Source organism: Nannobrachium achirus, assembly GCF_963921795.1.
Source record: "Nannobrachium achirus genome assembly, chromosome: 4".
In the NCBI taxonomy this organism is placed as follows: domain Eukaryota; kingdom Metazoa; phylum Chordata; class Actinopteri; order Myctophiformes; family Myctophidae; genus Nannobrachium; species Nannobrachium achirus.
Window position 1 is genome coordinate 67,850,836 of NC_137813.1, and position 14,358 is coordinate 67,865,193.

A 14,358-nucleotide genomic window follows, 5' to 3' on the forward strand; every position below is an offset into this window, starting at 1 on the left:
ACCGCGTGCCTGGAAGAGGTGTTCCTTATTTCAATTTCTGAAAGGTGGCAACCCTAGGTAGATCGGCTATTTTCAAAGGATTTCTATACATTTAGAAACTTGAAATGGGACATTCTGGATTATGAGTAGTCATTCAACGTTCTACTTTTTGTAGCCTACTTTAAGTTTTTATGCCAATACTTTTCTAGCCTAGGCTACTTTTTACTCAAGTAAATGTTAAAGTTTTACTTGTAACAGAGTATTTCTAAATTGCAGTAGGACTATATTGATACTTTTTCTTGAGAACTAAAAGACTTGAGTAGCCTAATTTTTCCACCCCTGGCTTTTGTTTTGTTTCTATCTCCCCATCTCATTCAACGTCCTCTTTGGAAAAAACCTGATAGGAGCCCGCCCTCCGGTTACGTTTCCGTATCCGCTGCAGTGCCATGTTCAGATCCGGACCGGATCAGCAGGCTTCCCACTCCATTCCAGTCCAGTGTGTCTGCGAAACGGCAGCGGCAGAGCAGAGGAGGAGGCAGGGCTCTGATAAAAAGGCTTCTTCGCCAACGCACGGACATTTATTTATTTCCCTGTTCTGTTCCAGACCAGAGGCCATCGGACACAAGACGGATCACCCGACCCAACACACAGACAGGTCAGTTATTCATTTAGACAAGTATACGCTCTTATTCCACGGAGAAACACTTTTGTTGTCATTTTACTTTTTAGGGTCGTTTGGCGTGGTGGTGCACTTGCTTGCCTTCAGCGAGAGATCAGTCCCCGTCAATTCCCCAGCTTCATCCTCCTTGGATCAGTGATCTGATTTTCAACTGTTTTCGTATCAAAGTCCATTATTTATTCGGCATTTGAGCCGCGCAGTAGGTTCCTACTGCCATTTGATTAGACTCAGAACAAAACGTTGGATAAGATGTTCAACAATGCTGTGTTTAACAGAAGCGTTGACTTAGAAAGCGTCTAAAAGGAGAAACGAAATGATTGCACCATTCGTAAGGCAGTGCCAGGTGACAGCAGATTTAAAAGTGATAGCTTACTGCTGTCAGACTTTTTTGCCTGTCAGTTTGACAGCAATGTAAGCAGGAGAGTCCAAATTGAAATGGAGTTCAATTGCAACACTAGATTTTTGTCTCCACCAGCCGAAGGCTGAGGGAGAGTATGTTTTCCCCTCCGTCCGTGTGTCCGTCCGTGTGTCCGTCCGTGCGTCCGTCTGTGCGTCCGTGCGTCCTCGCAGTTTGTGAGCGCCAAATCTCAGTCGCCGTTGGCCCGGTCGCTGCCAAAGTGAGCACACGCATTCCCTGGATGCCAATCTAGAACCTCTGCCCTAAATTTTTCAAATGGGCCTTTTCTAGCGCCAACTAGTGGCCGATGTTTGCTAAACACATTTCTGTGCACTACTCTTACAGATTTTGTCCAAAAATCCTACAAATCGGTAAGCAATATCTCGACAGTCATGTGATCGACACGGATCTGTCCGATTTTGCATATTCCATCCTGATTGGCTAAGATTGGCTTCCAAAGTTTGTGGGATTGAGCCGTTTTGAACAAAATGCCTCAAATCACAAACGCAAAGTGCAATTATCATGAAATCGCGCACACACGTTCCCACTAGGCCAAGGAAGAAATGCCACTTATTTTCTTTTTAATCAGCCTCATGGTGGCGCTATAACAGCCCGATTTGTGGTTTTACCTATAACTCCACCGATCAGTTTCAAACTTTGTAAGCGCACTCCCTAGAGGCTAAGGATAAACCTTTGCCCTGCATTTTTCACATCAGCCTTTTATAGCGCCACCTTTGGGCCGACTTATGTAAAACACATTGTTGGATATTACTCCTTGAGATTTTATCCAAAAATCATGCAAATCGGTACACAGTATCTCTATAGTCATGTGATCAAGTCCGATCCGTCTGATATTTCACATTCCTTCCTGATTGGCTAATATTAGCTTCCAAAGTTTGCAGGATTGCTCCGTTTTTGAACAAAATGCCTCAAATCATCAACGCAGCTTGCGATTACCGTGACATTTGCCACACATATTCCCACTAGGTCAAGGAACAAATGCTACCTTTTTAACATTGTCCTGTTATAGCGCCACCAGCAGGTAGACTTTAGCAAAACACATTTTTGGAACACAATGCTTGAAATCATGCATGCAGCGTCCGATTGCCATGAAAGATCTAAGGTGAAGAACATATGCCACCCTTTTTACATTGGCCTATTATACAGTAGCACCACCAGGACGCACGGCCTGGTGGAGACCTGTGCTTGGAAGAGCACTGCTTCTAGTTTTAAATTTATTTTTCTTTTTTTTGGCTATGTGATCGTAAGCTATTAAACAACGCCAGACTCGGCAATATTGCAATCTGAGTTCCCAGAGGTATTTTTTTCCGCCACTACCAATATTGCTAGGCTATGGAAAACTTGAATTATTATCTTTCTATCTGCAAAGTGTTTGTTTCAGAAAAAAAAAGTCCACCGTAGACATGTTATGAGTTACTTTCTGTCGAGGCGAGGTTACTTTCTGTCAAGAAATTCAGTTCATGTAAAGTATTGGAGTTTGGAAGCGCTCGTGGGAAATCACTCAACGGTCCTGTGTATCTAAAATGTGACATAATGCAGGAGGCAGCAGCCAGCAGGACGTTGCGGTATTGAAGACAAGCGCTTCCAAAGTTCAACAGCATAATTCAAGTTTTCCATAGAGCCGCAATATTGGTGAGTCTGACATTGTTTAATAGGCTACAATCAGATAAAACCGTTTTGATGCATTGCTCCTATGGGAGGTATTGCAACCCTATTCATCAGATTAAAAAAATAATTGCGACCGTCAGGTCGCAGTTACTACCAAAACCTCCACCGGCTGTCTGTCAGTCAGTCTGTCAGTCTGTAGTCACGTCACACTTTTCCCCAACTCATATCTCCGCCACCGTTGCCCCAATCCATGCCAAACCTTGTACACACACTCCTTGCCTGCCAATCCACAACCTCCATAACCTCCAGGGACCCCCGGAGCTCCAGGGACCCCCAGGGACCGTCTTCCGCCGCCACCAAAAAGTGCAAAAATGACCAAATGACCACCCTAACGGGGCTGTTCACATGAATCTGTCCCATATAGCGCCACCATCAGTCCCATTTTTTCAAACACATTTCTTGACACTGCTCCTACAGATTTTGCCCTAAAATCACGCAAATCGGTACACAGTATGTCTACACTCATGCCATCAACATTGATCTGTCCCATGTAGCGCCACCATCAGGCCGATTTTTTCAAACACATTTTTGGACACTAACCCCAACAGATTTTGCCCTAAAATCACGCAAATCGGTACACAGTATGTCTACACTCATGTCATCAACATCCCATCTAGCGCCACCATCTGGCCGATTTTTTCAAACACATTTTTGTACACTGCTCCTACACATTTTGCCCTAAAATCACGCTGCGACCTGACGGTCGCTTATCTCCCGATTAGGGAGTCTTAAGCGGAGCACACACTGGACGCGAACGGCTGCGCAGCGTCGCGTCGCGGTATCGACGCACATGAAGTGCCGCACGGTAACCCCAACTGGATGCGGCGCGCTGCCACCATAGGCTGCCACACAGCACATCCATTTCCCCGGTGGGGAGAACCATGGGAGAACATGTTCAACGCGCGGCAACGCTGGAAAAATAGAACAGTGGCGTATCGGCGCGGCAGGCGAGGCGCCAGAGCCGCGACTGCGCGCGTCTGACACCGCCGGTGTGGGTCAGTTCATTGAAAATAACGGGGCCGTATGTTTTGACGCGGCGCCTCCGCGCCGCCTCCGCGCCGCCTCCGCGCCGCCTCCGCGCCGCCTCCGCGCCGCCTCCGCGTCCAGTGTGTGTTCCCCTTTACTGGTAATCTAGTGTTGCAATTTGCGTGTGTGTGTGTGTGTGTGTGTGTGTGTGTGTGTACCAAGGACACCAATTTGGCCACGGACCCCCCCCAACCCCCCCAACCCCCCCATCTGAAATTGTTTGGTGCCAGGTACCCCTAGAAGAGAAGAATCTATATTATTCAACACTTTTCAAACACTTTAAAGAGAGAAATATTCTTGTTTGACAGTGCTGGCGGGCCACTAATAATACAATTTAGGAATGAAGCCGCGGGCCGTATAAATATGTCCTCGGGCCGCATTTGGCCCCCCACCCCTGCTGTATTGAAAGGGCATTAAAGGAGTAGTTCACCCCCACAATGACCTTTTTTCTATTGATTACTCACGCCATGGAGAGTTCAATAATATTGTTTTAGTTTTTTGTCGCATTCCTAAGACAGTAATTTGATTACTATAAATTTACTTACATTGATTCCGGATTGGGGACCCAAATGCATTTGGGTCCCCATTCGGAATCAATGGCGGATAAATTTAATATAATATTTTTCTTTCTTAGGAATGCAGCAAATACAAACAATATTATTGAACTCAAGTCTCCATGGCGTGAGTAATCAATAGAGAGAAAATCATTTCAGGTTAGGACTACTCCTTTAAAACCTGGTTCTTTGGTTAAAACGTCATCATCGTTTCCACCTTTTTATTTACTAAGTCAGTGAGTCAGCTGTGAAGGTCTGCAAACGGCACGCTATATACTGTGTGTGTGTGTGTATATATATATATATATATATATATACACACATATATACACAACAGTGGTTTTCCACGTTTCCAGGCCAAGGACCCCTTAGTTGAGAGAGAGATGAAGCTGGGACCCCCACAACCTTTCCATTGATTCCATATAGTTCCATCGTTTGACAGTCACAGCACAATCATCAGTGTATTTTGGATTCACGTCACGTCAATTTGTGTTTTCAGATGTTTACTTATTCACTTGAACTGTCAATACTTAATAAACTTGACCTTTCACTCTGTACTTGGTCTGCTCTTTTCCCCCCTCTACACCAAACCTCTTCGCCGAAAATAGCCGATCTACAAGCTCACAACGCCTCGCGGCGCGAGGCGTTGTGAGCTTGTAGATTTGCTATTTTTCTCAGAACATGGACGCTTGGGTTCAGGTGGTTAATATAAAAAAAAGGTTTCTATCACTCAAAGATTTGGAGGACCCCCTGTAGTAACTCTGAGGACCCCCTGTTGAAGACCCCTGATATACAGTATATAAAGATGATAGGTAATAATGTGTGTGTGTGTGTGTGTGTGTGTGTGCCATGCTCATCAGGTTCAAAGATGGCATCCCAGGGTGAGGTGATGGAGAGGCTGCGGGCGGCGTTTCGTTCTGGGGTCACGGCGCCGGAGCAGTTCCGGCGGACACAGCTGCAGAACCTGTTGTCTCTGATCAAGGAGAACGAGACGCAGCTGCTCGACGCCCTGCACAAAGACCTGGCCAAGGTAGGAACTAGGGATGGAAAGATACGCGATATCGTGATAAAAAAAACACTGGAGATTCTCGCAGAGATTTAATTTATCGTGATATTTTGTCCTCCGTCATGCACTGGGATCAATTCACCTTTTATTTGCCAAGCTGCATATCCGGTACCACTTAAACCCTGTATAATTGGTGAAAGGTACTTATAATATATGTAGGCCTACTTGATACAGTCTCTTTTTCACTCTCTATCAAATGTCTTTGCCAAAAAACTAGCCGATCTACAAGCTCACAACGCGCCGCGACGCGTTGTGAGCTTGTAGATTGGCTAGTTTTTTTGGCAAATATTCCGCCCCAGGATAATGGATTTTGATTATGCTGATAATATCGTAAATCGCAATTTCTTTTGTCACAATAATCGTGATATGAAATTTTCATATCGTCCCATCCCTAGTAGGAACAACACACAGTGGACAAGCCGGAGCTCTCAGGCGGCGTACAAACATTTGCGACAGCTATCGTGTCCGTGTCGTCTGAGAATGAGGGGCGGAAGGGTGGGTCCAATTCATTCTCAATGGAGGTCACGTGGTTTTTTGTCTCTTGCAAATCTCTTGGCCAAAAGACAGCCTTCGGTTGAGCAAGAGACACGGCAACGACATGAAACCACGTGACTTAGATAGAAAATGAATTGGGTCCCCCTCTCCTCCCATCATTCTCAAACGATCTCAAACGATACGGAGAAGATGTCTCCTACCTTTTTTTAAAGTGTCTTTCTGGTCATCAAAATGATGGTCCAGGCGTCAGCAGTTGTTATTTTCAAAAGAAGCAATATATTCCATTTTGGATCGCATGTCCTACCCGACCAGGGCTCCATACAGGACCGCTGCATTGAATTGTTAATCTGGTTATTGTATCTCGTTCGAAAAGTTGCATGCCTGTAGCATGTAATGTCTAGAGCAGGGGTGGGCAACTTTGATGATGGCGAGGGCCACTATAGACCCGTTTCTTGTTCACAAACATTGAGACTAAATGCACAGGTGACTGTATCATGTAATCAATTCCCACCAATCCCCAAACCTGTTGTTTTGGGGAGCGCTGGTTTCATTGGCTAATTTTGGTACCGACCTGCGCACGCATCTAGTTCTTATCAGTGTAACGTGGACCAGAAACCCGTCCATATGTTCACCTTCACTCCAGTGGGCCACATTGCATATTGCTACGTCCTACTTTGTCACTTTCTAGTATCTCATAACAAAAGAAGCAAAAATAGCAGATTGCGATGCGTTTTGAGCTTGTAGATCGGCTATATTAGCTTCTTTTGAATTGGAATCCTGATTTGTTTTTGTTATGTTTGAATTGGAATCCTGAAATGTAACATTTTGATTTAATTTCAAACACATTTAGATATACTCATGTTAACTTTATGAATCTAAATACACATACCTACATTGGACATAAAAGAAATACGTTTTAATACTACTATACTATTTATTAAGCTACTAATATAGACAGAATTAAAGCAGGTCATGTTTGGAATTGCAACAGCTGAAATCAATAATATATCAGTATTCCAATATTAAAGGTATATTCAGTGATTGTATTTCATTTAAATAAAAATATAATTGGTACATTTTCCAATCATTCTCCTCACTAGAATGTGTGCTGACCATATAAGGACTTCCACCATGGCCCGTGTTACGAGCATAGCTAGATTCGGTTTTCAGAGGTAGCCAGCCAGTCCTTGACCAATCAGGGTAGAGTATGGCTGTAGTTATGATGTTTAGTTATGATGGTCAAAATAAAAGTTTTGAGAACCACAGTCGCTCTGAATTAAGAACGTCTGCTAAATGCCTAGATTGTAAACTACTGAACTCATAAAATGCCATACAGTCTCGTAGTAAATCAGCATCATACATATCCTGCAGCTGGAGATGTAGGCCTACCGATATTCAGATTGGGTCTAATGATCAAAACGAGAACATGGTGTAAAAAATCTATAAAAAACTACACATTTCCACTCTGTAAGGCCACTTTCATTATGACTGAATACACCTTTAACCTGAGGGCCGCGTTAAGTGAAGGTGGGGGCCGCCAGTTGCCCATGTATGGTCTAGAGTCTGGATCCATCGTTTTTTACATCCACTGATTTATTTCATCCACCGCTGAAAACTCGTCTCTCGCGGGACTTACGGAGCCCTTTGGCTTGGGTTCTCAAACCCTTTTAGGCCTTGACCCCCAAAATAAACACATTTGAACTGGGGACCCCCACCCTGACAAGCACTTGGAATTGTAGGTATTAATGTGACTCGGTTCCACAGATAAATATTGTGAAAATAGCTGATCTACATGCTCACAACGCCTCGCAACGCGAGGCGTTGTGAGCATGTAGATCTGCTATTTTCACAATGTTCGCCTCTTGCTTACTTAATATTTGACAGTTTGGCCAGTCCTGTCGAATATTCGACTATTCGAATACTTTGTGGTCGAATAATTCGAACACTAAAAATCACTATTCGTGAATGTCCTAGTGTGACTCAATAATTAATGAATAACCCCCCTTCCCTCCCCACACTTTTCTCTTCCGTTTTGACCCGCCAGGCCAAGTTCGAGGCGGTGCTGTCCGAGCTCGACATCGTGGCGAACGACATCTACTGCGCCATGGACAACCTCAAGAGCTGGATGGAGCCCGAATCCGCAGCCACCAACCTTGTACGTTGAGGTTCCTCTTTTAACAGTTAGCCCAGTGGCGTCTTTGATTGATTGATTGATTGAAGACTTTATTAGAAGTTTGCATAGGAAAAGGTACAGTTTCATGACGGTACAGTTCACTGGTACAAGGTCTACTAAAAGGAGATCCTAGAAAAGACTAAGCTTATTTCCACAGGAAACCATTTAAGTATCTCATATGACATTGCATGACAGACGAATAGAACACAGTACTATGCAGTAGATATGTAAATAAAATAAAATGAAAGAACAAAAAAAAAGAAAACAGTAAGTCTAAACTAGGGATGTCAGCGGTTAACCGGTTAACCGGTTAGCCGACCGTTAAGAAATAACCGGTCATGCTTAACGGTTTCACGGTTAATTTTCATAATAATATGATCGCATTTTCCTGGACCTGCATAGTGTTTTTGGCTATGGAGATGTGATTTTGTCAAACAGACTCTGGGAGGCGCAAGAGAGTAAGTAGTCTTACATCGTGTCCAATCAAACAGTGAATGAGAGACAGCTGTTTTAGTGTTACGCAGTGGGGTCTGTGCCACAGTGTGGTCCGGGGAGGATCAGACAACGAGCGTCGGAATACACAAAACAGAACACGTAGCCAACAGAGGTATTTCGGTCTGGGAGCATTTCAAAAGGAAAGGAGTGTAGACGACAGTATCTTTCTCAAATACAGCAGCGACATGAGGCAACAGCGATGCTCAATCACAAGCCGTGAGTCGCAGAACGCGACGCGTTGTGAGCTTGTAGATCTGCCATGTTCATCTCGGAAGAGTTTTCTCTGCAGCGCGAGTCAACAGACTTGTACACAACAGAACTCGTCGCCATGTTAATGGTTCTCAATAAAAATGCTCAGCCTAGGCTAGAGCTTGTTTGTTTGAAAGGCAGAATAGGCACCGCCGCCGACCACTTGTTGAAACGCGCAGGCGATGCTTGTTTATTGATGATTAAGCCTAGAACAATTTATTTTTATTGTTAAATCCGTCTTTTTTGTTTGTCTTTCAAAGGAGCATAACTAAATGTCTACCATTCGTCTACCAACATTAATTCTGTGTACTTATATATATAATTTTGGGTTAAAAAAAAATAATAATAAAAAAATATATAAAAAATAATAATAATTAAAAACCGTTAATTAACCGGTTAATGCTGACGGCTAACCGGTTACTGGATAAACCGTTAGTGACATCCCTAGTCTAAACAAACAGTAAGTATATACAAAGAAGGGGCAGGGGAGGGTAGGGCTTTCCACATTTTGGTGGTATAGCAGAAGAACGAGTTTGACCCTTTGTTGGTTATGACTCTGTCAAAATAAGTTCAGCAGAAGCTAGGGTATGGCAAAGATGGGAGTCCTCTTGGAAAAGAGGCATTACATTTTGTATAACACGGTTCTATTGTGAAAATAGCAGATCTACATGCTCACAACGCCTCACGCTGCGAGGCGGCATGAGTATGTAGATCGGATATTTTCACAATGTCTGAAAAAAAAAAAAAAAAAGTTTTGACAGTTTTTTACACAGGTTTCCATGGTTTCTTGGGCTGGATATGGCAGCCTGGAACGGTTGTTCAAGTGCAGCTAAACTTGGCTTGTTAGTAAATGTGCCACAATTAACAATAATGAATTGCACCTGTGCAGCTGACCTGCAGAACCTGGGAATATACCATTTTGTCAAGATGGGGAGAATACAAGTGTGGAGAATATAATTATAATACCTTGTTAAAGTGACTATTTTGTTACATTTTGCATTTGTAGTTATTTTACTGTAATTTAACAACATAATAACCAGAACAGATGGACAGAGAGACATTCATGGATTTATATTTAAAAGTAACTTTTATTTTCCCCCCTGCCAGGGTATGGCAGCTGCATACCCCTGCCATACCCAATTGACGCCCCTGAGTTAGCCTACGGCAGTGGAGCTCAACCGTTTTCAGGCTGTGACCTGTGAATAGTCCTATCTCAGTGGTTCTCAACCTGTGGGTCGGGACCCCCAGGGGGGTCCCCAACTTATTTTGGGGGGTCCCCAGATGATTAATTTAACGTGCAACATTGTTTTCTCTCAACAGTAAACGAACCAACATAAAGTTTAAGTGTATATCTGCACATTTCTAAAGTGACAATTTAAGGACTGCCTCTAAAGTGACAATTACACATTGGCCAAATTGTCAAATATTAGAGGCAGAAATCGTGAAAATACACAATCTACATGTAGATCTGCTATTTTCACAATAGAACCGTGTTATGCCTCAACTCTTAGTTCTCACAGGGTGGGGGGTCCCCAGTTAAAATATGATCATTTTGGGGGTCACGGCTTGAAAAGGTTGAGAACCACTGCCCTAGCTGATGCCCCCCCCCCCAACAAGCGCTTGGAATTGTAGGAATTGAGGTGTTTTATTGGATTTGTTTTATTTTCCATGCATGTTCGTCTATTATCATCAGAATCTATTTGTCTGTTCTGACATGCTTAGAAGAAGAATGCCAGTTTGTGTTGAATCAAGATGAATGCCAGCTGAACCAAAACACATTATTGTTGATAGGGCTGTCACTATTAGGACATTTTACATGACGAATAATTGGCACTCAAATAATTGCGATTAACGATTTAATGTCGTTGACAATTACATTTCTGTTGGCTTTTAGGCTTTGAAATAGCCGATCTACAAGCTCACAACGTGTCGCGATGCGACACGTTGTGAGCTTGTACATATGCTATTTCCACTATTTTTTATTTTTTTTTACTTAAAAAGAAAAATATGACATTTTTTAACATGGAAACGGTTGTGACAATTATGAAAAATAATGTCAAATAATTGCGATTAGACGATTATGTAATAATTCTGACATCCCTAATTGTTGAACTGGGTTGCCAATGTCCGTTGTGCATGACTTTTGTTCGTGTCCATTTCAGGCCACGAAGGTGGACACCTGTTTCATCAAACGAGAGCCGCTGGGCGTGGTTCTAATCATCGGCGCGTGGAACTACCCCCTGCACCTGGTGCTGCTGCCCATGGTGGCCGCCATCGCCGCAGGTAAACCTCCACCAGTGGTTGGGGGGGAAAAAAGCACTCACTTATTCACCTGTTTCCGCGAGAATTTACTGTAGCATTATTTGTGGGACACTTCCGGTTAACAGCAGACATACAGGCTCACGCCGTGTCGCAGATGCAACCGTTGTAGAGCTTGTAGATCACTCTCGGCTGCAGCGCCGGAAGCCGCCTGCACATTCTGTGCAATGCACAATGGGATGTTGGAAAGTTGTGGATAGGGCTGTTAGCCTGTCACGATTATGACAGTCGAAGTCCATATTTTACAATTTTGAATATAGATATATATTTCTTTGATTTACCAGACTGTAAACCACAAACTAGAAGTTTGTAATCTGTTAAATTCTTAATGAAAGATGGAGATCTACTCATTTCTAAAGTGAAAATTTGAGTACTTTTTTTTTATTGTCAAATATTAGAGGCAGAAAATGTGAAAATAGCTGATTGCGGCGAAATGGAGGGAGTGGACCCAAACCAGCCCCAAACCGGCCTAAAGCTGGCCCAAATTCGACTAAATGTACGCCAAATCCCGCAAAAATCGCGCGCACGCGAGTGGATAGAGGCGCATTCGCAGTATTGATATTTTTACTTAACACATTTCGTGCCGGAGACAGAGATACCCTCTATACACTTAAACTCTATGTCGGTTTGTTTACTGTTGAGTGAGAAAACAATGTCGCACATCAAGTTAATCATTTGGGGACCCCCCCGACCCACAGGTTGAGAAGAACTGATTTAGTCCACTAAAACTAATTAGCACTGTATGTGTCACACAATGTATTATGTTTTATGGCCAATGTTTAGGGCTGTCACGATATGACGTGACGATTAATTGTCACTTTTTTGCGATTAGCGATTTAATTGTGTTTTTGTCGTTGACAATTACTGTTTGGCTTTTAGTCTTTGAAGTTGCACATGTCAGATATGACACATAACCTAAACAGACAAAGAAATTACTGATATATTTTACAACTTTACACTTTAAAAAGAACATTCATAGTGGAAATAGCCGATCTACAAGCTCACAACGCGTTACATCGCGGCGCGTTGAGAGCTTGTAGATCTGCTATTTCCTCTATTTATTTTAAATGTTTGAACATATATAATCATTTTTCAACATTATCCCAAAATAATTGCGATTATGTCAAATTATTGCGATTATTAGACGATTATGTAATAATTGTGACAGCCCTACCAATGTTATCACTGATTGGTCGTTGATGTGTCCAATCAGGGAACTGTGTGGTGATCAAGCCCTCGGAAATCAGCGCGGCCAGCGAGCGCATGGTGGCAGAACTCATCCCTAAATACATGAACCAGGTACAGTAAGAAGTCATTCCTAAATACTAGGCCCTTTTCCCGATTCTGGTATCGGTAAAGTTGGCGATTCTGCATAAAATGCTGGTTTTGGCAGGGGTGTCGCACCAAATTCTGGGCCATGGGTACAAGGATTCACGGCGGGCCCCCCATGAATGTTCTTCATACGGGGAGGGGGTTTAACCCATTTAAACTGGGAACGCATTATTACGCGTTATTTTGTGCTTTAACTATTGAAAAATAGCAGATATACAAGCTCACAGCACGGCGGGGAAGGGGTTTAACCCATTAAACTGGGAAGGCATTAGTACGCATTATTTTGTGCTTTAACTATTGAAAAATAGCAGATATACAAGCTCACAGCGTGGCACCGAGTGCCGCGCTGCGAGCTTGTACACCTGCTATTTTTGAAAAATCGTGAACGTTTGTGCAAGTCTTTGAATATTTCAAATCGTTCAAAGGTTTTATTTTTTCTAAACTTATGTTTCTATGTCAGTGGTGCTCAAACCTTTTCATGTGAAGGACCCCCAAAATGATAGGCCTATGTACTTGGCCACTGACCCCCATCTCAACATATTTAGTTCCAGAGACCCCCCCCCCAGAAGCAAAATTTGAGTTAAAAATGTTCGCTTTAAAAGATGTGCACACATTTTCACGACTTTTCAAAAACAGCAGATGCCGCGCTGCGAGCTTGTATATCTGCTATTTTTCAATAGCTAAAGCATAAAATAATGAAGGCCCCTCCCCCTTGCATGGGCCCTAGTCCCACTTCCCTCCCCCCCTGTGACGCCTTTGCCAGTGGTTCTCAAACTCTTTTGTCTCAGGTCACATGTATGTCAATCTTTCCTCCTAAGAAAACTCGAGAGAATAGTCTGTTTCCATTAGGACAAATCGAACATAGCTTTTATAAATGTCTCTTGGTGAAGAGACTGTAGGCTGAAAAAGGTCGCACCAAGTACAGTGCAACTCAGGTGCGATTTTACAAAGTAAAAGTGGTTAAATTGAAGTGATACTTGCTTGTAGATCGGCTATTTTCACTACTTCTAAAACATTTGTTTTCTAATTTATGGAATTGCTTAGCGTTTTCTATTTTAAATGTACTCAAGAAATTATTTGATAAAAAAAACATTTTTTATTTTTTAATTACCTGTATGCATGAAACGTTAGCTTTTTTTTTTTTTATATATATTTTTTTTACATTTACTTTTGACCCATTATAAATGTGTCTGCGACCCACAAACGGGTCCCGACCCACTGTTTGGGAGCCAGTGCTGTAGCTGACCGCGCGCTGGGTTAGTTTTGTAGCTTCCGCCTCTGCTAGTGTGAATGCAGCAGTGTAGGCAGACAAACCAAATGGGCCTGATTGACTGGCTTTTGAAGGCTCCCAGGCAGGTCAAGTTACAAACAGGTGACATACATTCCATTCCAGGGACGTGCAGAGAATGTTAGAGAGGCAGGGGATGAAATTTCTAAAAGGGCCTTTTGGTGGAAATGTCGAAAATAGCTGGATATATCGAAAATAGCAGACCTCCAAGCTCTGTGATATCACACTGAACTAGGCATAATCAAGACAATTCTGGAGATGTGGCATAACAGCATGGATTTCTACAGGGCAATTTCTTTCAACATAAGATGCTGCATTCAAGTTCAGGAGAGTTTGGACAAGGCAATTCTCTTGAATGCAGCCTTCAGTCGTGGCATGGATAGGGGGCATTTGCATTTCTTTCACCATAGTAAAAACTGCAAAGGGCAGGGGCTCGAGCCCCCTTTGATGTCTATGTGTGCACATGCCTGTTCCATTCCGTACATTCCACACACTACCAGCCTGCCACGTCAGGCACGAGGTACCACCCCTATGCAGCCACGAGGCACCTGAAATGTGTACACAGTTTGTGTGCCTTCACCTTTTACACCATATGACTGAGACGCGCAGCATTCTAG

The 14,358-nt window shown here is 43.1% G+C and overlaps 1 protein-coding gene across 2 annotated transcripts in view; it reads left to right on the forward strand.

Annotated features, from left to right (window-relative positions):
- Positions 1-501: 501 nt before the first annotated feature.
- Positions 502-14,358, forward strand: part of aldh3b1 (aldehyde dehydrogenase 3 family, member B1) — a 34,247-nt gene continuing 20,390 nt past the window's right edge. The window contains exons 1-5 of one of the 2 annotated variants that reach the window (XM_080723995.1): positions 502-634; positions 5,185-5,354; positions 7,930-8,040; positions 10,965-11,085; positions 12,335-12,420. In XM_080723995.1, the coding sequence (XP_080580121.1) occupies positions 5,193-5,354; positions 7,930-8,040; positions 10,965-11,085; positions 12,335-12,420 (480 nt within the window). In that variant the 5' untranslated portion in view covers positions 502-634; positions 5,185-5,192. Of the gene's footprint in view, positions 639-5,184; positions 5,355-7,929; positions 8,041-10,964; positions 11,086-12,334; positions 12,421-14,358 lie in introns of both variants that reach the window. The other variant, XM_080723996.1, reaches the window with a different exon arrangement.